The sequence below is a fragment of the Ictalurus punctatus genome, chromosome 22 (genome assembly GCF_001660625.3).
Source record: "Ictalurus punctatus breed USDA103 chromosome 22, Coco_2.0, whole genome shotgun sequence".
Classification (NCBI taxonomy): domain Eukaryota; kingdom Metazoa; phylum Chordata; class Actinopteri; order Siluriformes; family Ictaluridae; genus Ictalurus; species Ictalurus punctatus.
The window spans coordinates 448,231-472,500 of record NC_030437.2 but is presented as its reverse complement, the minus strand read 5'-3'; the positions used below and the strand labels follow the sequence as shown (position 1 = coordinate 472,500).

At 43.3% G+C, this 24,270-nt stretch overlaps 4 protein-coding genes across 8 annotated transcripts in view; 1 reads left to right on the top strand and 3 right to left on the bottom strand.

Moving 5' to 3' along the window:
* tnksb (tankyrase, TRF1-interacting ankyrin-related ADP-ribose polymerase b) overlaps positions 1-9,183 on the bottom strand; it is a 12,796-nt gene extending 3,613 nt beyond the window's left edge. The window contains exons 1-16 of one of the 2 annotated variants that reach the window (XM_053674483.1): positions 8,740-9,183; positions 7,659-7,883; positions 5,554-5,649; positions 5,321-5,357; positions 5,141-5,216; positions 4,778-4,798; positions 2,668-2,762; positions 2,404-2,470; positions 2,087-2,273; positions 1,673-1,791; positions 1,272-1,363; positions 1,114-1,192; positions 835-1,006; positions 565-644; positions 301-446; positions 16-181 (exon numbers count right to left, since the gene is read on the bottom strand). In XM_053674483.1, coding sequence (XP_053530458.1) covers positions 16-181; positions 301-446; positions 565-644; positions 835-1,006; positions 1,114-1,192; positions 1,272-1,363; positions 1,673-1,791; positions 2,087-2,273; positions 2,404-2,470; positions 2,668-2,762; positions 4,778-4,798; positions 5,141-5,216; positions 5,321-5,357; positions 5,554-5,649; positions 7,659-7,883; positions 8,740-9,142 — 2,061 coding nt within the window. In that variant the 5' untranslated portion in view covers positions 9,143-9,183. The remainder of the gene's footprint in view (positions 1-15; positions 182-300; positions 447-564; positions 645-834; positions 1,007-1,113; positions 1,193-1,271; positions 1,364-1,672; positions 1,792-2,086; positions 2,274-2,403; positions 2,471-2,667; positions 2,763-4,777; positions 4,799-5,140; positions 5,217-5,320; positions 5,358-5,553; positions 5,650-7,658; positions 7,884-8,739) is intronic. The other variant, XM_053674484.1, reaches the window with a different exon arrangement.
* Positions 9,063-13,595, top strand: LOC108255652 (uncharacterized). Of its 2 annotated transcripts, XR_001810132.3 has the most exons (5): positions 9,063-9,200; positions 11,120-11,159; positions 12,098-12,152; positions 12,242-12,293; positions 12,374-13,595. XR_001810132.3 is itself a non-coding variant. In XM_017451755.2 (4 exons), the coding sequence occupies exons 1-4, from the start codon at positions 11,050-11,052 to the stop codon at positions 12,475-12,477; spliced, it is 321 nt and encodes a 106-aa protein (XP_017307244.1). In that variant the 5' UTR covers positions 10,826-11,049; the 3' UTR covers positions 12,478-13,595. The 2 variants fall into 2 exon arrangements, 1 of the variants encoding a protein (XP_017307244.1); XM_017451755.2 differs by lacking the exon at positions 9,063-9,200 and having other exon boundaries at positions 10,826-11,159.
* LOC108255646 (uncharacterized) lies at positions 12,865-18,876 on the bottom strand. Of its 2 annotated transcripts, XM_017451748.3 has the most exons (6): positions 18,770-18,876; positions 17,672-17,810; positions 16,848-17,144; positions 16,447-16,740; positions 15,516-15,676; positions 12,865-14,038 (listed from the first exon to the last, which is right to left on the bottom strand). In XM_017451748.3, the coding sequence occupies exons 2-6, from the start codon at positions 17,730-17,732 to the stop codon at positions 13,676-13,678; spliced, it is 1,176 nt and encodes a 391-aa protein (XP_017307237.1). In that variant the 5' UTR covers positions 17,733-17,810; positions 18,770-18,876; the 3' UTR covers positions 12,865-13,675. The 2 variants fall into 2 exon arrangements, with proteins under 2 accessions (XP_017307237.1, XP_047005664.1); XM_047149708.2 differs by lacking the exon at positions 17,672-17,810 and having other exon boundaries at positions 18,770-18,840.
* A 283-nt stretch (positions 18,877-19,159) lies between these two features.
* agpat9l (1-acylglycerol-3-phosphate O-acyltransferase 9, like) overlaps positions 19,160-24,270 on the bottom strand; it is a 10,391-nt gene continuing 5,280 nt past the window's right edge. For both annotated transcript variants that reach the window (XM_017451744.3, XM_053674485.1), the window contains 10 exons: positions 23,514-23,808; positions 23,323-23,397; positions 22,382-22,471; positions 21,940-22,033; positions 21,412-21,527; positions 21,193-21,248; positions 20,742-20,827; positions 20,399-20,527; positions 19,967-20,046; positions 19,160-19,876 (listed from right to left, as the gene is read on the bottom strand). In XM_017451744.3, coding sequence (XP_017307233.1) covers positions 19,777-19,876; positions 19,967-20,046; positions 20,399-20,527; positions 20,742-20,827; positions 21,193-21,248; positions 21,412-21,527; positions 21,940-22,033; positions 22,382-22,471; positions 23,323-23,397; positions 23,514-23,808 — 1,121 coding nt within the window. In that variant the 3' untranslated portion in view covers positions 19,160-19,776. The remainder of the gene's footprint in view (positions 19,877-19,966; positions 20,047-20,398; positions 20,528-20,741; positions 20,828-21,192; positions 21,249-21,411; positions 21,528-21,939; positions 22,034-22,381; positions 22,472-23,322; positions 23,398-23,513; positions 23,809-24,270) is intronic.

Below are 24,270 nucleotides of genomic sequence, written 5' to 3'. Positions count from 1 at the left end.
TGTGTGGTAGTTTACTTTGAGCAGCAGTTTACAGATCTCATATTTGCCCTTGGCAGCAGCTTCGTGCAGTGGAGTGAACTTCCACAGATCAGCTACGTTCACCGATGCTCCATGACGCACCAACAACTCAGCTACTTCATAGTGACCGTACGAGCAGGCGTTATGGAGAGGAACCAGACCTCTGAGAGAGAGAGAGAGAGAGAGAGAGAGAGAGAGAGGTACTGAATAAAAACTGCATGAGTATTGTGATGGTAATGATTGCACTAAATATCGTGATGATGATGATGATGAAGGTCTGACCCCTTGTCCTTGGCGTGTACGTCAGCTCCGTGCTGCAGTAAATACTCCACCACTGCCACACGGTTATAACCAGCAGCGAAGTGCAGCGGAGTGGAGTGACGTCCTTCCAGGTCACGACAGTTCACGTTCTGAGGACAGCACAGTTGCTGCGCACACGCACACACACGAATATACAGTGAGTTGTGTTTTGTCATCACCAAATTCATATTATTCAGTGCACGCGCACACACACACACACACACACACACACACACACACACACACCTTCACGGTGTCGAGGTCTCCTGCTTTTGCTGCCTCAAGGAAGCGATAGTCTGCGTCAGAGTTTCGAGTTGGAATGTTCTCTGGATCAAAACAACAAAAGCAACACAAACACACAGAGTAAGTTACAGTGAGGCTCGTTCCCACCCACCAGCTAACTCCTCCCAACACACCACAGCTACAACACACACGAGTTTACAGACCCCACACACTGGCCGGCGTTGCTGCGACTGACCGGCATTGCTGCGAGTGTTGGGGTGTTGGTGTTCTTACCGCTGAGGATCTGCTGCACGGCTTCGTTGCCCATCTGAGCCGCGGTGAAACCTTGGAGAGAGATGATTGACGGGTCGGCGCCATAGCTAAGCAACAGCCGACAGGTCTGGATGTGACCGGCCAGAGCGGCTCTGTGCAGCGCCGTCTGACCCAGAGTGTCCACTGCGTTCACCTACACACACACACAGAGGATTTTCAGAGTTGTAGGGAGCATATATAGTAATGTGCTTGTGTTCAAATCATTATTACACGTGTGTGTGTGTGTGTGTGCGCATGTACCTTCGCTCCGTGTTTCTGCAGAACCTCCAACACGTCGTTATGAGCTCGTTCTGCAGCCATGTGGAACGCAGTCATGAAACTGTGAGGGAATACAAGTGTGAGATACAGAGTGATGAGCAGTGTGTGTGTGTGTGTGTGAGTGTGTGAGAGAGACTCACTCTTTGTTCTTCTCGTGGATGTTGGCTCCTTTGCGCAGCAGCAGTTCTGTCGCCTGTTTGCGTTTAGGATGAGGAGACGCCACAGCACAATGCTACACACACACACGAATAACAACGCACATTTATAACAGAACTAAAGGAGTCTGTAAAACTAACGTACAATAGCTTATTTACATAATGAAAAATATTCCTTATAAGGAACACAAGGAGATATGAATATGCATGAATATGTAAATCAGCTGTGACTCTGTTTAATGTGAAAAGTCCTGAGGAAGAAAAATATTAAACTGGAGTTTACCAAAAAAAATCATGTTTACAAATTAGACTCAAACACACAAATCCATCAAATCAGAAACAGCATCTTGGAGAAGTGTGTGTGTGTGTGTGTGTGTGTGTGATACCAGTGCGCTGTCCTGAGAGTGAGGGTGTTTGAAGTTGATGATGTCTGGTGGAACCTTTTTCACCTTCGTCATGTCGGCCTCGCGCGCAGCCTGGAGCAGGGAGTGACCTTTGAACTCATCTGAGAAATTTATAAACAAAAAAAAGTCTTTAAATTACATAATTTATCAGATATCTACAGTATATATATATATATATATATATATATATATATATATATATATATATACACACACACACACACACATCTGGAGTGTGTGTGTGTGTGTGTATGAGACACTCACAGGCGAGTCTGTCGCGGAGTTCAGGTGTAGGTGTGTGTGTGTGTGTGTGTGTGTGTGTGTGTATGAGACACTCACAGGCGAGTGTGTCACGGAGTTCAGGGGTGTGTGTGTGTGTGTGTATGAGACACTCACAGGCGAGTCTGTCGCGGAGTTCAGGGGTGTGTGCGAGCTCGATGGCGCTCTTGCCGTGACAGTTGAGTACGGTGGGGTCGGCGCCGTGACTCAGCAGCAGTGAACACACCTCCGCCCGGTTCTTACTGGCCGCCTCGTGCAGGGGTGTGAACTGCCACAGGTCCATCGCGTTCACACATGCCCCGTGCTGAAGAACACACACACACACACACACACACACACACACACACAACCAATCACATCGCTCCAAACACTACTGAGAATATCAACACTACAGAACGTACACCGAGTGTGTGGAGCACAGAGTCACGTCTCACCTTCAGCAGCAGCTCAGTGACCTCATAGTGACCGTACGAGCAGGCGTTATGGAGAGGAACCAGACCTCTGTGAGAGAGAGAGAGAGAGAGAGAGAGCGCGAGACAGACACAGAGAGACAGACACAGAGAGAGAGAGAGAGAGAGGCAGTCATTATGCGTGTTTATAAAAACTGTTCCACTTTGTGTTTGCACATCAGAATTCATGACCTGTCTTAATATGTGAGAGAATGTATAGAAGTGTGTGTGTGTGTTCATGTTCCTCACCCCTTGTCCTTGGCGTGGACGTCTGCTCCGTACTGCAGCAGCAGCTGGACGATGCGTACGCGGTTATAACCTGCGGCCAGGTGCAGTGGAGTTGACTGTAACACACACACACACACACACACACACACACACACAATAAAACCTCACCTAGTCTTTAATCAAACCACCTCATGAACATTAAGTTAATCACAGGAAGGCGGTGCACAAGCCAATCAGGATTAAAGTAAAATCTGCACATTAAACACACTGATGTTCATTCACACAGAAAACTCTTCTCCACTGTAACGGACACTTCCTGTGTTAAACAGGAAGTCCACAGAGAACCCGCAGACACGCCTCTACCACACACAATCATCCGTCTCGCTCATACAGCGCTGAAAGGACGCATCATGCTCTCTCACAGCAGATCCCAGCAGAACATCAGACACCCGTAAAGATCAGACGCATCCAGCACAGGTTGGAAACACACACACACACACACACACACACACACATACACACACACACACACACCACTACAGCCCGGTCTCTGCACTACCTGCCTGAGCCAGGTGAGCACCAGGACAGTACACACATGAACCTGGGCTAGGTTTATTTAAAAAGGAATACTTCCACAAGTATTCGCCCCCTTGAAGTTGACCATGTTTTGGTGTGGAACTGAAATGGACCAGGAGAGATTATTCAGAGAACATTATTCAGAGAACCAAGAGGAGACGCGTAACTCTGGAGGAGATCCACAGCTCAGACTCCGCAATCATGCTCTCTGGTGCTACATTTGGTGGAAACCAAACAGAGCACGCATCCCCCAACCGTGAAGCATGGAGGTGGTAGAGCCGTGTTCCGAGAACGCTTCTCATCAGCAGGGACCGAGGGTGAAGACGACGGGGCACAGATACATGACAACCCTAGGACAAAACCTGCTCCAGGCTGCCACAGGTGAACCACCCCAAGTGTGCTGAGAAACATACGGCGGCTGTTAGAGCGGTCAAGTCAAAGCCCACAGCTCCATAAGATAACCTGTGTCCGATCTAACACAGAACCTGTGCCCGATCTAACACATAACCTGTGTCTGATATAACACACAACTTGTGTCCGATCTGACACATAACCTGTGTCCGATCTGACACATAACCTGTGTCCGATCTGACACATAACCTGTGTCCGATCTAATAGAGCTCGAACAGAACAGGTGAAAAGATCAGGATCCAGATGTGTACAGCTGACCGATACACATCCCAGAAGACTGAGCAGGGCTGAAACACTCGCCAAACTCAGTTCCAGGTTCTCTCTCTCTCTCTCTCTCTCACACACACACACACACACACACACACACACACACACACACACACAGCATGCATTTAGTATCAGAACGTCTGATTCATGATTGTGTGTAGAATAAGGAATTATGGAAAATATCACAAATCAAACATGTAGATTTTATATGTATTAAGCATCACGACATGCCAACTGCGAGCACACACACACGTTGTGAGGTCTGAGTGACGGCGTGCAGGACGACAAGCTCGAGCACAAACATGACATTCTGATTGAAAACACACACACAGTAAGCAGGCAGGTGCAGATCTCCTATATAATACATCCCATAATATACAATACATCCCATAATATACACTCCATCACATTTACACTACAGCGCTGCTGAATCTGGATTCTGATTGGTCAGAAGGGGTTGAATCAGTTCCTGTAAGTAACGCCGCTGTAAATCCCAGGTTTATATTAGCGCGCGTGTTCTGATACGTTATCTGATAGTCAGAGGAGTTACACGACTCCGAGATTTCTCTGCAACCCTAACCAGCTGCAAGTTTATTACTTCTTCATGTCCAGATTTCCTCCAGAATTCTCCTCTCGGGGGATTATTACTGACACCTTTACCCCATCATCACACGCCTCCAAACCAACTCATAAACATGTTTAACGTTTAAAAACGCCTCGTTTCAGAGTGGCGGGGATGGGAAACGCTCCGGGTGTGTCCAAATAAACCAGAACTAAACCAGTGCAGTTACAGATCAACTCATAACAATGAAGAAAAGAAACATCAGTAACATGATCACAGTTTAAATCAACAGGGTTGTTTTCAAAATAAACTTACCAGCATTTTTTGTGAAGTTGACTGAAAGTAGCCAGAAACAAAAAAATAAAAAAGGAGCAGAACGTAAGAAAATTAGGCCTAAAATCCAACAGTGACATCACAGCTGTAAGAGACCTCATCATCATCATTATCATCATCATCATCATCTAGTACAGTGATGTTTTCTAAATCATAACTCTCACACACACTAACCAAAATTATCATTTAATCATTCACAGCAGTGTGGTCGCCATAGCAACAAGTCATCAGGAGAGACGATCAGCTGTCAACAGTGTGTGTAATTGTGATACGATGTGAACACCACTACATCTCATCATCAGAGTGTGATACACAATAACTCTGTGTGTGTGTGTGTGTTGTCACCTTGCGTCCATCGCTGGCGTGACAGTTGACATTGAGTGGTGTAAGAAGAGCCATCAACTTATCTTCATTTCCACTCCTGAGGAGAAACCACACACACACACACACACACACACACAGTTACACAACACAAACATGAAAACATAAAATCACTGAAATGGAAACGCTGTGACACACACTCACCTCGCTGCCTCCAACAGCTCGTCCTTCTTATACTCACCTGCAACACACACACACACACACTTACTTAATGGTGAGATTAGGATAAAAGATTGTGTTAGTGTGTGTGATCAATATAGTGTGCGCGCGCGTGTGTGTAAGCACTCTAAATGAGTCTGGGGAAAGAGTGTGTGTGTTTGTGTGTGTGTGTGTGTGTGTGTGTGTGTGTGTGTGTGTGTGTGTGTGTGTGTGTGTACCAGTGAGCACACTCTTGGCTGAAGGGTCTGCCAGGTCCAGAGCTGATTTGCCATCAGTATTTCTGATGTTGGGGTCAGCGCCATGCTGGAGGAGGACTGAAACACACACACACACTAAAATCACACACACCTACAGGTAGGTCATCTGTCTATTACTAATAGATCACAGGCTCCACCCAGTGTTACTGTAACCAATCAGATTACAGTTCACTACAGAAACATCACTTTCTCTCCTCCTCGGTGTCTCTCTCTCTTTCTCTCTCTCTCCAGTACTGTAAGCGCAGTGTCTCTCTCTCCCTCTACAGTACTGTAAGCGCGGTGTCTCTCTCTTTCTCTCTCTCTCCAGTACTGTAAGCGCAGTGTCTCTCTCTCCCTCTACAGTACTGTAAGCGCGGTGTCTCTCTCTTTCTCTCTCTCTCCAGTACTGTAAGCGCAGTGTCTCTCTCTCCCTCTACAGTACTGTAAGCGCAGTGTCTCTCTCTCTCCCTCTACAGTACTGTAAGCGTGGTGTCTCTCTCTCTCTCTTTCTCTCTCTCTCCAGTACTGTAAGCGCAGTGTCTCTCTCTCTCTCTCCAGTACTGTAAGCGCAGTGTCTCTCTCTCTCTCTCCAGTACTGTAAGCGCAGTGTCTCTCTCTCTCTCTCTCCAGTACTGTAAGCGCAGTGTCTCTCTCTCCCTCTACAGTACTGTAAGCGCGGTGTCTCTCTCTTTCTCTCTCTCTCCAGTACTGTAAGCGCAGTGTCTCTCTCTCCCTCTACAGTACTGTAAGCGCGGCGTCTCTCTCGCTCTCTTTCTCTCTCTCTCCAGTACTGTAAGCGCAGTGTCTCTCTCTTTCCTTCTCTCTCCAGTACTGTAAGCGCAGTATCTCTCTCTCTCTCTCTCTCTCTCCAGTACTGTAAGCGCAGTGTCTCTCTCTCCCTCTACAGTACTGTCAGCGCGGTGTCTCTCTCTCTCTCTCTCTCCAGTACTGTAAGCGCAGTGTCTCTCTCTCCCTCTAGAGTACTGTCAGCGCGGTGTCTCTCTCTCTCTCTCTCCAGTACTGTAAGCGCAGTGTCTCTCTCTCCCTCTACAGTACTGTAAGCACAGTGTCTCTCTCTCTCTCTCCAGTACTGTAAGTGCAGTGTCTCTCTCTCCCTCTAGAGTACTGTCAGCGCGGTGTCTCTCTCTCTCTCTCCAGTACTGTAAGCGCAGTGTCTCTCTCTCCCTCTACAGTACTGTAAGTGCGGTGTCTCTCTCTCTCCCTCTCCAGTACTGTAAGCACAGTGTCTCTCTCTCTCTCTCCAGTACTGTAAGCGCAGTGTCTCTCTCTCCCTCTCCAGTACTGTAAGCGCAGTGTCTCTCTCTCCCTCTCCAGTACTGTAAGCACAGTGTCTCTCTCTCTCTCTCCAGTACTGTAAGTGCAGTGTCTCTCTCTCTCCAGTACTATAAGCGCAGCCTCTCTCTCTCTCTGCAGTACTGTAAGCGCTGTGTCTCTCTCTCTCTCCACAGTACTGTAAGCGTGGTGTCTCTCTCTCTCTACAGTACTGTAAGCGCGGTGTCTCTCTTTTTCTCTCTACAGTACTGTAAGCGCTGTGTCTCTCTCTCTCGCTCCAGTACTATAAGTGCGGTCTCTCTCTCTCTCTCCAGTACTGTAAGCGCGGTGTCTCTCTCTCTCTACAGTACTGTAAGCACGGTGTCTCTCTCTCTCTCTCTCCAGTACTGTAAGCGCGGTGTCTCTCTCTCTCTCTCTCTACAGTACTGTAAGCACGGTGTCTCTCTCTCTCTCTACAGTACTATAAGCGCGGTCTCTCTCTCTCTACAATACTCTAAGTACGGTGTCTCTCTCTCTCCCCCCAGTACTATAAACGCGGTCTCTCTGTCTCTCACTACAGTACTGTATGCGCGATGTCACTCTCTCTCTACAGTACTGTAAGTACTGTGTGTGTCTCTCTCCAGTACTATAAGCGCGGTCTCTCTCTCTACAGTACTATAAGCGCGGTCTCTCTCTCTACAGTACTATAAGCACGGTATCTCTCTCTCTCTACAGTACTGTAAGTGCGGTGTCTCTCTCTCTCTCTCTCTCCCTCTACAGTACTGTAAGCGCGGTATGTGTGAGAGCCTCCTCACCGATACACACGTCGATCTTGCCCTTGATGGCGGCCTCGTGCAGCGGCGTGTAGTTCCAGTTGTCGCGGGCATTGGGGTCGGCACCCTGACACAGTAACACGCTCACCACCTCGGCGTGACCAAACGAACACGCGTTGTGCAGAGGAATCAGACCTCCGTCATCACGGGCATGAACATTCGCTCCTGTACGCAGGAGATGCTCCACCACATCCTTACGACCAAAACCTGCAACACACACATCACAATCTAATATTAAACACACACACACACTCTCTCATGTCCTGATCATCTTATACCACAGATCAATCCTCATGGAAAATCAGCACCATGTATTTATTATTTATATAAATAAAGAAGTGACTCTCATCACTCCTGCAGGGAAAGTAGATCAGATACAGAGAGAAAGTTCATCTCTACACTGCTCACTGGCCAGATCAAACAGGACGATTCTGACATCATCACACTCCACCAATCAGTGACCTGCACTGTTCATCGCTCCGCCCACACGCCCTTATTTGGCAACAACTCGGTAATGAGAAATAACGCTACTGTTCTACATTATCCTACTTCCTTTTCTGTAAAAGTGTTCAGGAGAAGATAAAAGTGTGGATTTATTCTGTTCTAACAACACCGTACTGCCTCGGAACACTGTGTTTATAGTGTGTGTGTGTGTGTGTATATATATACACATTATAGACCACTTTAATTCTTATTCTCTGTGGAAATGTCTTCAGATGTCCTGAACAGCAGGAACAGGTCTGAAGATATGAGGTCTGTGTGGAAGGATGATGATGATGATGATGATTATTATTATTATTATTATTATTATTATTAAAGCACAGTCAGTGTGTTTACTACGTCAATCTCTAATTTACAGGTAAATATTAACACTATGGAACATTATATAATATAATATAATATAATATAATAATATCTCAGAGGAAATAGTGAAATAATACATCTAATACAGCTGCTGGGGCTCGGGAGTCGATGCTACATGCTAAGTGCTAAATGCTAAGCTACATGCTAAGCTAGGACATAAACAGAGCAGATCCGCGGTATAAACGCGGTTTACGGGGACCTGCGGCGAAGTGCAGCGGAGTGGACTTCCTCCCGGACACGTCCTTAGCGTTCACATTCACCGAGTCCACCAGCCGCTTGACCCGTGACACGTCTCCGTTCCTGCAGGCCTCGAACAGCTCGCGGAACGCTCCCCCGGCTCCGCAGCTCTCCTCCTCGTCGTCCTCGTCCTCCTCCCCCGCAGCGCCGGCGCCCTGAGCGCACACAGCCGGAGCGGGGCGGCCCGGAGAGGCCGCGGGAACCACCACCACCACCTCCACCGCTGGGCCGCTCTCCGCCGGACTCAAACCCGCCGAGTCCGGGCTCACTGCGGGAGTCTCCGGCGGAGGAGAGACGAGCAGGGCGCCGCGCGGAGGAGAAGGCAGCGCTCCGTGATGCTGAGAAGAGCGACGTGACACCGCCATCTTTACCCCGTCTCCCTCACCGTGTCAACAATAAACAGCTGGAGCTGCATCACTTCCGGTTAGGGCGGGGGAACATCCGGTTCCAACAGCATAGAACACAACACAAACATGTTTTAGAAATACAACACCCTCAGGGGTACATTACAACCTGAAAACTACCACAAAAATACATCTACACAGCTTTCCAGCACAAAGCTCCTCTCAGAACATCTCGTTTTATCCTCTAACAGAACATTTCATTATATCCTCTAACAGAACATTTCATTTTATCCTCTCAGAACATTTCATTTTATCCTCTAACAGAAAATTTTATTTTATCCTCTCAGAACATTTCATTATATCCTCTCAGAACATTTCATTATATCCTCTCAGAACATTTCATTATATCCTCTCAGAACATTTCATTTTATCCTCTAACAGAACATTTCATTTTATCCTCTCAGAACATTTCATTATATCCTCTCAGAACATTTCATTATATCCTCTCAGAACATTTCATTATATCCTCTAACAGAACATTTCATTTTATCCTCTCAGAACATTTCATTTTATCGTCTCAGAACATTTCATTTTATCCTCTCAGAACATTTCATTTTATCCTCTCAGAACATTTCATTATATCCTCTAACAGAACATTTCATTTTATCCTCTCAGAACATTTCATTATATCCTCTCAGAACATTTCATTTTATCCTCTCAGAACATTTCATTTTATCCTCTCAGAACATTTCATTATATCCTCTCAGAACATTTCATTATATCCTCTCAGAACATTTCATTTTATCCTCTCAGAACATTTCATTATATCCTCTAACAGAACATTTCATTATATCCTCTAACAGAACATTTCATTATATCCTCTAAGAGAACATTTCATTATATCCTCTCAGAACATTTCATTTTATCCTCTCAGAACATTTCATTTTATCCTCTAACAGAACATTTCATTATATCCTCTAACAGAACATTTCATTATATCCTCTAAGAGAACATTTCATTATATCCTCTTAGAACATGTTGTTATATCATCTAACAGAACATTTCATTTTATCCTCTCAGAACATGTTGTTATATCATCTAACAGAACATTTAATTTTATCCTCTCAGAACATTTCATTTTATCCTCTAATAGAACATTTCATTTTATCCTCTCAGAACATTTCATTTTATCATCTAACAGAAAATTTCATTTTATCATCTAACAGCGAGTTTTTATTATGTTTATTACAAATAATATCTTTGTGCTATTTTCACAGAGGCTGAATTGTAACATAACATTTATTTCTCATTAATATTGTTCTCAAATTGGTCAACTTTCATGTTTTCTGATTATTATGTTATTTTAATGTTTCCCCACCACAAAGCAAAATATTTATGTGAACTATTATTATTATTATTATTATTATTATTAAATATTAATATTTATCCTCAACATGAACAGAAGTCACTCGGGAGGTTGTAGACATTTCACTTACTTTCTTTAATTTTTTTTTTATTAAGTTAAATTCCTTATAATTGAAGTATAATTTACACCTGACCAGTGTTGTTTGTTTTAAACTGTATATATATATATATATATATATATATATATATATATATATATATATATATATATATATATATATATATATATATATATATATAATTTTTTTTTATTATTATCATTTATGCTGAAAACTAAACAATCCTTGTAATGGTGAACAAATCGACTGAACACTTAAAATGTCTTTGCACTGTCTCTGATGGCATGCAGATAAGCACTAGGTTGCTATGGAGACACTAACAAAACCCAGCTTCCGGTCTTGTGTATTTTCAGCACTACACACACACACACACGCGCACGCACACAGTTACACAGTTACAAATGATATACATGAGCTGCATGGAGGTGAAGTTAATGTTCTGTGATGTGTGTTAGTGTGTGTTCTGTAAGCAGGGTGTGTGTGTGTGTGTTTTACACCATGCCCATTTCTTCAGGTGCTGCAGTGAGTCAGAAGCAAGGCTCCTACTTGAAGAGGTGAGAGTTTATGACCAGACTCTGTGTTATAACACACTGTTGGGGATTTAATCCGAATGACTATTTCAGTATGAGTTCAGTATGGTCTGGATTGTGAATGTGGAGTTATAAAAATATAATAATAAAAATTATTTTAGCTCCTTAGTGAACTCTTGAATGATGTTGCAGATGCGGAATGTGGCCTGTAGGGGGCACTCTAATGTCAATGACTCTATTGTCAATGACTCTATTGTCAATGACTCTATTGTCAATGACTCTATTGTCAATGACTGTAATGTTAATAAATCAAGCTGATCATTTGAGCCACTTACACAAATATATTGTGGCCTGATCTTATTTTTTGTTGTAAGGACAAAGTGGGGAAAATATGATTCTTGTACAAACCTTTATCTAAACCAAAACCTTTAAAACATTCAGGCATTAATTCATTGAATCAGGGTGACTGAATCATTGAATCACTGAATCAATCATTAATTCGTTTCATTTAAAAAAATAATAATAAAAATGTGTCATAAACTCTCTGAACTTTACTGATTTATCTGAGCTACATTTTCACTCTTGTATAAATCGTTATTGTAATCGGTGAATAAATACATTTTATAAGATGGTTTGATCATTTATCTGAACTTTATTTTCTTGACAAAAAAGTGTCATATTAAAGCTGATATGTAAATCTCCCTTAACAGTATCATCGTATGTTGTATAAAATGCCCACTTCCTGATATGAACCAATGGGTAAAGGGTTTAAATGTCTTGCACAGTCAGAAATAAAAGGTGCTTTTCCTCGTCACTTGGGTCGTGTAAGGTCACTAAAAACCCACCACAAGTCTCCTTCACCTTTAAATGAATCATATATTATATATACTGTAGGGAATAAACCCAGATATCTGCCGTTCCACATCACTCTGGATAGCGGTCCTGTTTATCCCCATCCACAGGTATCTCGGTAGTCTTCCTCAGAAGAAGCGGAAGGTTCTGGAGAACTCTTTGGAGGTGATGTATAACTGTAATAATCAGATGAATGTTCAGACGGTGGTGTACTCACAGTTTCACTGCAGCGTCAGTGTTTGTCTCTTTAACAGGCTGCGTGTGTTCCTGAAGCAGCTGGAGAGGACCCGGAGGATCTGCTCGAAGGTACCGTACATCTCTGCAGGCTTCACCAGGTGTATCATAGTGTTGTTGAGGTTTATCGGGCTTGTTCTGTGTGGTTTCAGATGTGCAGACGGAGAACCACTCAGACGAGGGTCAGAGTGGAGAAGGAGACGCAGCTGGTGAAAAAAGAGTTTCTAAAAAGTCTTCAGCATGCACTGTGTTATAACACAGCCTTGTTCAGTCGTGTTTAAATGGAGTTTTGGTTAGAGATAAAGCACTGAAATCTTCATCTAATTCATCTAACACGTGGCTCAGTTTGGTTAATGCAAAATAAAATAATAATAATAATAATAATAATAATAATAATAATAATAATAATAATAATGCAGGGAAGCAGAGAATGGTTTAAATCATCCTGTTAATACTGAGATAATAAAATTCAAACTGAGCCCTAAATTAATTTGATCCTTTAACTCTTCATGAGATTCGCCTGATCGCCCTGTAAATTAAACACTGAGTCAATAACAACACACACACACACACACACACACACACACACACACACACACACACATTAACACACACTGAAATAACTGCTTATCAAAACTCAAAGTTACAGAAGATAGATTTATTTTGGTTAAAAATATTCCAGAATATAAAAACAATCAAATGTCTTACACACTTACACTATATTTACACACAGTTACACACAGTTGCGCTATATTTATTACAGCTGCATGGTAACGCACACGTCCCTGACAACATGGATAAAAAAGTGTTTTAAAATACTACGTGTGTGAGATTTAGGGCCGGGAGGGAAGGGGACTTCTATCTTAATGTTAAACCTACTGTTATTCTTTGTTAGAGGAGCTCTTTTGTAATGTGTGTAAGCGCTCCTCTCTGTTTTGATGATGATGATGGGATGAAGCAGGAGCACTGCAGACGTTTTGTCAGTCTGATTATCTGATTGTCTGATTATCTGATTATAACTGAATGGATTCAGTTGCGTTACGGAAGTTAACAAGTGAACAATGTGCTCATCACCTTGTATAATCACAGAGCAAGTCATGCTTTGTAAACCTGATGTGTAGTTTTGTTGCTAGTGTTGCACACATAGTGTTACTGGATATATAACTAAACACCGAATAAAGTAAACCAAAATGTGCAATCTCTCGGGCTGATTAAATGGGTTCAGTTTATATCCGTAAACGCCCCAGTAACAGGGCTCAAGTACTTCACAAGGCTACGAGTGAACTGCAGTATGCAGGAACTCACACTATGAGCTGGTTGTTGTTGTTTTTTCATTCACAGTGTGCGTTGTTTACAGAACACAAATACAGCCAGCTCACAGCAGAAATAACAAAATCGACCAGTGCAGGTAGATCAAACCTGAACACACTGCTGATATTGCTGTCAAAGTTCTGTCAAGGACATCGTTCCGCCGGGATCACCACGTCCGGTTCTGCGTCAAACTTTCTCCAGCGCTCTATGATCGTGTTCAGTTCTGGCCTCTTCAAACTCCACCACTGGCCGATTGTGTCCTGCTCCGAGATCCCCCTGCTCCTTACAGCCATGTCCAATTCTGCCTTCTTCTTCTTCAACATCTCCAGCTCCGGGATGTCGTACAGGTTCGTCCAGCTCCGAGATCTTCTCACTGAGTCAGGTTTGTATCGCTGTATCAGCTTTTCCACCGCTACCATCTGCCTCAGCCACTCTGCTGCTGTCGCATCGCTGTTCGCTCTCCGCCGGCCATTATCCACATCTATCTCCGATAGGTTCAGTCTAATCTGTAAAATAGATCTCAAATATAATCACACTGAGCGTACTGCAGCGCATGCTTTTCTTCTGAGATACACTCGACAACCAAATTATTAGGAACCTCCTTCTAACCCTGCGTGAAACTGTGTGTTCTGAGATGCTCTTCTGTTTTGAGTTACACATAGTCTTCTGTCCAGCTTGAACCGGTCAGGCCATTCTCCTGCACCTATTTCTTCCATTTAAATCATCAGATCATCACTGATAGCCAGTGAAGCTGGAACCCATCCGCAGCTCCTGATACGATCTGGAACTTTCCTGGAACATTAACCCTGTTTCTAGCATCCTCTTTACAGCACACTCTCATACACTCCCTCATACACTCCCACACACACACACACACACACACACACACACACACACACACACACACACACTCACACACACTCACACACACTCACTCACACACACACACACACTCCCACACACTCACACACACTCCCACACACACACACACACACACCCACACACACACAGCACACACACCACACACTCCCACACACACACACACTCCCACACACACACTCACACACCACACACTCCCACACACACACACCACACACTCCCACACACACACACACACACACACACACTCCCACACACACACTCCCACACACACACACACACTCCCACACACACACACACTCCCACACACACACACACATACGCACACACACACACCACACACTCCCACACACACACACACACACACACACACACACCACACACTCCCACACACACACACACACACACACACACACACACACACACACACACACACACTCCCACACACACACAGCACACACTCCCACACACACACACTCCCACACACACACACACTCCCACACTCACCACACACTCCCCCACACACACACACACACACACACACACTCCCACACACACACACCACACACACACACACACACACTCCCACACACACACACACACACACACACACTCCCACACACACACACACACACACTCCCACACACACACACTCCCACACACAACACACTCCCACGCACACACACAACACACACTCCCACACACCACACACTCCCACACACACACACTCCCACACACACACACACTCCCACACTCACCACACACTCCCCCACACACACACACACACACACTCCCACACACACACTCCCACACACACACACACACACACACACACACTCCCACACACACACACTCCCACACACAACACACTCCCACACACACACCCACACACTCTCTCTCACACACACACACTCACACACACACAACACTCACTCCCACACACACACACACAACACTCACTCCCACACACACACACAACACACACTCCCACACACACACCCACACACTCTCTCACACACACACAACACTCACTCCCACACACACACACAACACTCACTCCCACACACACACAACACTGCGATGCTGCACAGTTTCATTACTTACAGTTTCCTCCAGATCCGCTTTTTCCTGCTTAAGACGCTTTACATGTAGATACTTCATCACAAACGCTGCTCCCATAATAACCAGGACCAGCAGCAGCACCCCCGTTATCACTACAGGCAGCACGGGACTCACCGGCTTCCTTTCTGATTCTGACTGGACCACTATAACACACACACACACACACACACACACACACACACACACACACACACACACACACAAAGGTGTGACTTTAAAGGTACATTTGGTATGATCTGTAAAAATTTGGATTAAGTCACTAAGATTAGGCAGATTATTTATCAAGATTAAGATCATTTGAGATTATGTCTCTAGGGGTTACATACGTGGAGTTGAATAAGATTTTAATTTTATTTTCTTTACTCCTAGAGCTCGCCCCATTCCCTCCAATATACACATAACTCTGCCCCCAGAACATCACTTTTAAGCACACTTATATAACTAATATAACTATAACTAATATAACTATATATAATTATACATAATTAATTATATACTAATTATATATAAGAGGAATGAGAATCGGGACCAGCTGAAAGCTCCTGGGTGTTAAATGCCAGATTAAATAATCCACGTTGTCTTTTTCATAGTATTGTCATTAAAGGATCGTAAAACTGTGGGCTAATGCAGTGTGAAAATATCACACTGAAATGTGTATGGTGTTCATGCGGCCAGCTCGAAAACACTCCATCAGCCTATAGGATGACCTGTTAGCCCGGTGCTGCTAAACACACAGATTTACATTTACACCCACGTAACCTAACTGTAGAACAATTCCTTCATTCTCTACAATCTTTCCTGTCACAGTCTTACAGCTGAATATATTCAGCGCAGTGTTAAATCTCCAGTCAATCACACTGACACTCACTGACACGGTTTCACTTCAGTCTCCGGTCTAACCTGGAAGACGTACCTGTCACAATGAGGATGTATATATGAATGTCTTCCTCGTTCTTCCGGTCCCGGATGGTGTAACTTCCGCCATCGGACATATTCACGTCTGTCAGCGTGATGTTGGGGTGACTGAGTGATGCTCTGTGTGTGTATTCAGGTTTACAGTGGAGTGAGCGGTGAGCCACTGTACAGATCTGTTCGCCGTATAAATCACTCGAATCGATGGGCTTATAAATCACCTCCACTGGATCCGGTACGGGCAAATCCATCACCAGAGCCTCCCCAGGGGTTAACCGAACTGAGGACTTCAACGCTGCAGAGGAAAAACAAAACAAGGAAACTCAACTGTGAGTAAATCTTACAACAAAAAAACCCCACATTAAATCTGAATGAACGAATCTGAGGCTTAGGAAAACTTACTATCGATGACGAGACGCACATCACAGGCCTTCTCACCGTCACAATTACACATGTATAAGCCTCGCTTACTGAAATCTACTGCAGTGATGGTGAGATACTGATTCCCCTTCAGGTACTCATCATATGGCGTGTCATATCCCTTCTCTGACCTGCAGGACATCTGATCACACCGAGCCAGAACATGGGTTGAATTATGGACCATGGACCATTTGATCACACCAGAACATTTGGATTTACATGGGAGTTTAGCAGACTGATGAAGCTTGACGGTTACAGAGGTCGAGTCCAGTGTAGGTACTGAAACAGACATAAACATCATCATCACTCTTATTCAGACTGAATAACATCAGGATCTAACAAAACACCAAACAATTACAACACAAAACAAATAAATACCTAAAACAGTGTTCTTTTTTGGGGTTTTCTTTATTAAAGGTAGGATGGTACTCACTGCCAACACAGTTCTACACAGGAAACCTGCAGACTACATGGCTAAAAGTATGTACACCCGTATCCATCACACCCATATGTGTGTATATATTATTCTCCAAACTGTTACCACAAACTCTGAAGCACACAATTGTGTAGAACGTCTCTGTACGCTGTAGCGTTACGGTTCCCCTTCACCGGAACGGAGTCCCAAACATGTTCCAGCGAGACACACAGTGCACAAAGCGAGCTCTATGAACACCTGGTGTGTGAACGTTGGAAGAAGCTAGAAGAACTCGAGTGTCCTGTACAGAACCCTGACCTCAACCCCATTAACGCTCTTATAGCTGAATGAACACAAATCCCCACGGCCACGCCCCAAAAATCACACATACCAGTGGTGAAGGTGAGGGTGAAGAAGAACAGGACGCGGTGATGAAAGCTACAGGACTGCATGGTGGAGGACACAAGACACCACCATCAGTACCGCACAGGTGGAGACAAGTGGAGAAAACCAGGAGATCTCCACTCTTCCTATAGAAACGTAATAAATGTAATAATGAAGAAGAAGAAGAAGAAGAAGAGGAGCGTGAAGCTGTAATGATGGAGGAGAGGAGCAGTATATAAACCCAATAAACTCTGCCCTGCCATACTGTCTGCCACAGCACTCTCAAACAACACTACATCAGAAAACACACACACACACACACACTTCAGAAAAGGAGTTAAATGTTATGTAACATTGTGTGTATCATGTAGTAAAACATTTCAAACAAGTAAAATCTCCCACATGCAATAACCTCATCAAATGTACCCAATGTTTAACGTTAGCTTGTGTGTGGAGACCATACGTAACCTGTGTAGGAGTAAAACCTCAGAACCTCATCATACTGATGATGATGTGTGTGTGTGTGTGTGTGTGTGTGTGTGTGTGTGTGTGTGTGTGTGTGTGCTGGACCCGTGCAGATATGGCTTTATATTAACTAAAAAGACTGGAAAACCAACAGAGACACAAATTCAAACACAAAGGGCAGGACAGTAGCTGAGTAAATACATGTTATATATGTACATTTATTCATCTAGTAGATATATATATATATATATATATATATATATATATATATATATATATATATATATATATATATATATAGTACTGTAAGTATATATAAGTGTAGGTATAAGTATATATAAGCTGTAAGTATATAATTAGAGTTCCTCATCCTCGCCGTTTATAGTCAATAACAATCAGATTTTACTAAAGCAGATATTCGAGGTTTCTGTAACACATGTAATAAATCATGAATTGTGTGAGTTGTAGTTTTGTTGTGTCGAGCCGCCATTTCACACTCCGTCCTGTTCCCTGCATTACTACACACTTCACCGCACTGTATTACCACATCACACACACATCACACACACATCACACACATGTCAGAGCTTTACACTCGGAGTTCTGTATCAGAAGACTGTAATATCTGTAATAAACTCACCGTGTAAACATCACAATCCTGACATTTTATCCCGCTTCGATCTCGCGCTGTACCGCCGCTCAGTTTCACTTTCATTCACAGGCTCGTGACACGCCTTCGTCACCGTGACGTCATCGCCACCCAGCACGCGCTTCTATTAACACCCCCCTGACCTCATAAACTGCACTTTAAATACTTCGCCTATAGTTATAAATACTTTCCTGGTTTGTTTTAAAGAATATATTGTTATAATATATAATAATAATAATGATATTTATCTTTGTTTGTAGTCTCGTTACTCTGTAATTGTTAGATACTGACGAGTCGTTTTTTTTTTTCCCTCAGAGAAAGAAAGAAAACATTTATTTATCATGTATTTAACCTTCCAGGAATGCATTACTCATTCACTCGTAAAATAATATTATTTAATTAGAACATTTAAATGATGAATACATTAGTAATATTTCAATTATTTATGCAAAATATTGAAATATGCTGAAAAAAAGAACAATAGAAACCATCATAGAAATTCTAATGGTGTCCACTACAACTACCATTACAAACCACACACCTCTTTAATCTTTAATCTGTTTCTGTGATGTTGCAGGTTAAACGTTCAGCATTGGGAATGTCTGATCTGATCACTGCTTCTGGAAGAAGGTTCTTATTTGTTAGTGATATATTACAGTTATTACATATAATTCATTTGGTATAAATAATTCTGGACGAAGACGTCGATGTAGTGAGAAGCACCATCAGTGCAGGACAGTCCATCTCCTCCATGCTGGAGCTGACTGAACATTTCCACATAAACATCGTAACGTCCAGTTCATCATGTTTCACTGAGAAGAAATTCTGCACAGGGAGAACTCTGATATAGTGCATGACATTCACACTGCATCCAACATGGCCGCCTGCATGCAGTTCTCGGATGTGTCTTTATTAGGGGTCTAATGTTAGACAAGAGTCTGAGGGTCTGATTGGAGGGTCTGGTGTTTTGGAGGTCTGTGATTGGCTGATTTTAGTGTTCAGTCGCTGCTGTCGTCTCCGACCACCATACTGCTGTACATCTTCTGCTGCTCCTGCTTAAATGAGTCCTTCACTTTGGCTCGCTTAAGACCACCGTCCCTACACACACACACACACACACGGTTACAATGCAGACATGTCACAGCGTATAAACGTGATTTAATAGATATAAATAAAGTGATGCCAAACCAGGACAAGTCCACCAGTCCTCCTTGTCTTGCAATCAAAGCCTTCACTCTATTAGCAAACTTCACAGCGTCCTCTCCTTCCTGTCCACACAGGAAATGACTCGTCAACACCATGATCGCGGCTACAACACGCCTCAGTAAGCGATCTGATTCTTTTCAGCAACATGTTTACGTCAATCAGACTATTCTTGTTTTTATTCATTTGATTCTTCACTCAGATTTGTGATTCATTCAGTTTACTACATTTACAAAACACAGGTAAGGTTCATTTCTAATAATATATAATATAACATAAAACTTTATAGCAACTAATTATAGATCTGATTAAATATCTCAAGCAGGACAGAATGATTCAAGAATCAAATGAATCAACAGTTGTATATAGTTGCACATTCAGTGAATAAAGATAAATCTATCTATCTATCATCCTCACCTGCTGGGTCACGGGTGGGAGGTACCAGACATTACAGACGATGGCCCAGCTCGTCATCATCCTCAGCAGGTAATTCACCATGCTGTACTTCCCACTGTTCCAGAACGCATCACCGAACCGTGGGTCATACTACACACACAGACACACACAGACACACACAGACACACACAGACACACACAGACACACACAGACACACACAGACACACACAGACACACACAGACACTGCAACATTTCTAATGTTTATTGCTGGATTGCAGTATTACACTAGTTATCTGTCTAGTTGTACAGGTTTATTGTTAATACTGCAGACAGTTTATAGTGTTTTATAGTGTTTTTTATACCTTTATGGCTACAGGGTAGATGGTGCCTCCGATTTCGAAACTCCCCTTCTTGAACATCATGACAGACGTGTTATTGATGCAGGTTCCTGTGTGCAGACAGAGAACAACATCGAACATTCACATTTACACATTTTAGTCCTTTGGAAGACTTTTTTTTTACATTCAGCAGATTCCCTGAAGTGACTTTCAGCCTGCAGTAAAATCACACTACAGGTGATCAATGAATCTATTAGTGTAGTGCTGACTCCGCCCACTCCGCCCAACAAACAGACGTGTTATGTGTTATTTTACTCATGTGAGACACTCGATCCTCTGTAGAGCCTGTTAGACTTTTGTTTCTACACAAAAATGAATCTTTAGCAGCCTACAACAGGCACGCAAACACGTCCTGGTGGAGGATTGATGCAAATGTGATGTAAATACTTCCTGATCCACTCGTTTATTCTCTTACCCTCGGGGAAAATGAGGATGGGGAGTTTGTTCTTGTCGTTCACGTGATCCCTCAGTCTGTGGAGAAGCACACACAGGACACACACAGCTGCTAAATAAAACAACCTGTCAATGACCTGCACATCTATAATAAACATTGTGTGTGTGTGTGTGTGTGTGAAAATGATAATTATATGATTTTAGTAAAATGTGTGTTAATGTTAACGCAGTGTTGTTCCACCTCTGCGTCACCAGGTGGCGATCTTTCATCTCCGCTCTCTCAAACCAGATGTGTGGACATGCTCGAACCATCGCCCGCTGTACCACGCCCATCAATCCGCCATGGACCTGCCCTACCTGTCAAGCAGACAAACAAAAAACAATGGAAACTTTTCTGACAAGAAAATAGTTTTACACCTCAGCAAGAGAATATTTTGGACAGCTTGGTGTGTTTTTTGCCTTTAAAATGTAAAATTTACATCAGAATCGATGCGTGGAGTTGACCGGATTGACATTTTCTGATATTTGTGATGTGTGTATAAAAAAACTCTTCTCCTGAAGTGTTTATTTGTCTAGTTTTGGTTCTGGTTCACATTATCCTGGTACTCATTGTGTTTGAGTCCAGGTGAGGTCTGAACACAATGCTCAGGTTTACTAATCATTACTCAACATTACCACACTTTCACTCTGGCTGAAATCTAGACGTGTCATTAACATCAGGAACGAGGTGTTTACACTCAGTGTGTGTTCTCACGGACCCGTCACTCACCATGGCGTATCCTCCATCATTGGCCAGAATCACCACATCGATGGGAGACGTGTGATTGGCTACACAGATTCCTCCTTTCCTCGGCTTGTTCTCTCTGAAATAGCGTCAAACATATAACGTTAACCTGAAATATATTACATTTCACTCAAATCTAGTACATTACGTTCAGGTGCGTTGCAGAAGAAAAACACGGAACTGAGGTCAGAGCTACAGATGACACACTGAACCTGTGTACCTGTAATGATAGTGTGTAGTTGTCATGCAGTTGTCGTTCAGTTGCTGTTTCTGATAGCTGTACTCCTTGTCTAGTGGTGGTGGTAATGTGTACGTCTTGTATCATGGTTCTATAGTTGTTGTGCAGGTGTTGTGTAATTGTGTACCTGTTGTGGTGGTGTGTAGGTGTTGTGTATTTGTGTCTAGTTATTGTGTAGCTGTTGTGTACCTGTTGTGGTAGTGGATGGTGGCTGAAAGGCCTCGAGCACAGATGCGGTAACACATGATGTGTACGAGTTCACTGAGCCAGTCCTTTATCCTGAACACACACACACACACACACACACAGTCATAAACAGTAAATGAGCGTTACATTAAAAATGTACAAAGTAATTAAAAAAAAAAACGTTTCTTTAAAGCAGACCTCACATGAAGTAAATGTTACACAATAAAGACAGACGCTAACCGCTGACCACTTCCCTGTGTCTTAATCATAGATGTAGTACTTCCTTATTGTTCCTGATTGGCAGCTGATGGTGAGAGACGTCAGTCTGTGTGATAAAGTTCTGATCTATTACTACTTCACGCACTGCTCTTTAAGTCATAGCTGAAGTGTCTGCGGTGCAACTGAAATTCCACATGTCATTAGTTTTAACCTCCTCTTAAAGTTAGGAGGCACTTTACACTCTCAAACTTAACAATAGCAAACTATACACCCTCAAACTTTACACCCTCAAACTTTACACCATCAAACTTTACACTCTAAAACTTTACACCCTCAAACTTAACAATATCAAACTATACACACTCAAACTTTACACCATCAAACTTAACAATAGCAAACTATATACCCTCAAACTTTACACCATCAAACTTTACACCCTCAAACTTAACAATATAAAACCATACACCCTAAAACTTTACACCCTCAAACTAAACACCCTCAAACTTTACATGATTAAACAAATTATTTTACATAATCAAACTCTAATATCAAATGGAGAACAATACAAATACTGCTACTTCACACAATCAAATTATACATGATCAAATTTTACACAAACATCATATTCACAGTAAAAATGTACATGGTTAAACTTTACAGTATCGAAGGATAATATTAATTTGAATAATTCCCAGCAGTAATTGAGGTGTTTAGTGTTTGAGTACCTGCAGTTTGGGAGAAATCCCACAATTGTGGTGCCAATCACCAACCAGCTGAGACCGATACACGCTAACATGATCCTGCACACCAGCAAACATTTATTACATCCAATCATAAAGGTAAAATAAACAGGCTATTATTGTGCGTGTGTGTGTGTGTGTGTGTGTGTGTGTGTGTGTGTGAGAGAGAGAGAGACCTGAGGGGCAGCAGGATGCCGTAGCGGATGATCACCCCGACCCCCCACAGGACAGTGAGGCGCAGTGAGATGTATTGGAAGTTGTTGTTGGTTCTCGTGAGCAGGTTCCAGGACACGAGTTCCTCGGAGCTGAACCTCTGAGTCACCTCGTCCTCCACGATGCTCTCGATCCCCTTCTTACTGAAGTAGAACACGTCACTGAACGCAAAGGCCCCGCCCACCCCGGACCGCGGCCTAGTGCGACGCAGCTCCTCCAGCTCCTTCTCCAACGACGAGTCATCACGCTGGATCAGACCTGCAAAGGAGGCGGAGCCAAGGAAAACTATGGTCACGTTTAAGAGTTAAGAACGTGTGTGTGTGTGTGTGTGTTTCTATCAGGTGTTTTTTACTGCTACATCCTGTTATCCACATCTTTCTCTGAGATGCCACTGTGATTACAGCAGATACAGGAGAGAACGTCAACCTGTCAGAGCTGCTGTTCTAGAACGTCAATCAACACCTTCTGACCAATCAGACGTGATCAGACGTGATCAGATGTGAGAGTTTAAACAGCGCTGTGTGGTGTGCAGAGAAATACAGAGCAGAGACGAATTCAGTGTTGTGTAGTGAGTGTAAATAAAGTGACTGCACTGGAACTGTGAGCTGCAGAGGACATGTCAGAACAGATCAAAACACACCCTACTGCGGAAACACAGATGAACAACACACACACACACGCACGCACACACACAAACACACACACGGACATATACACACA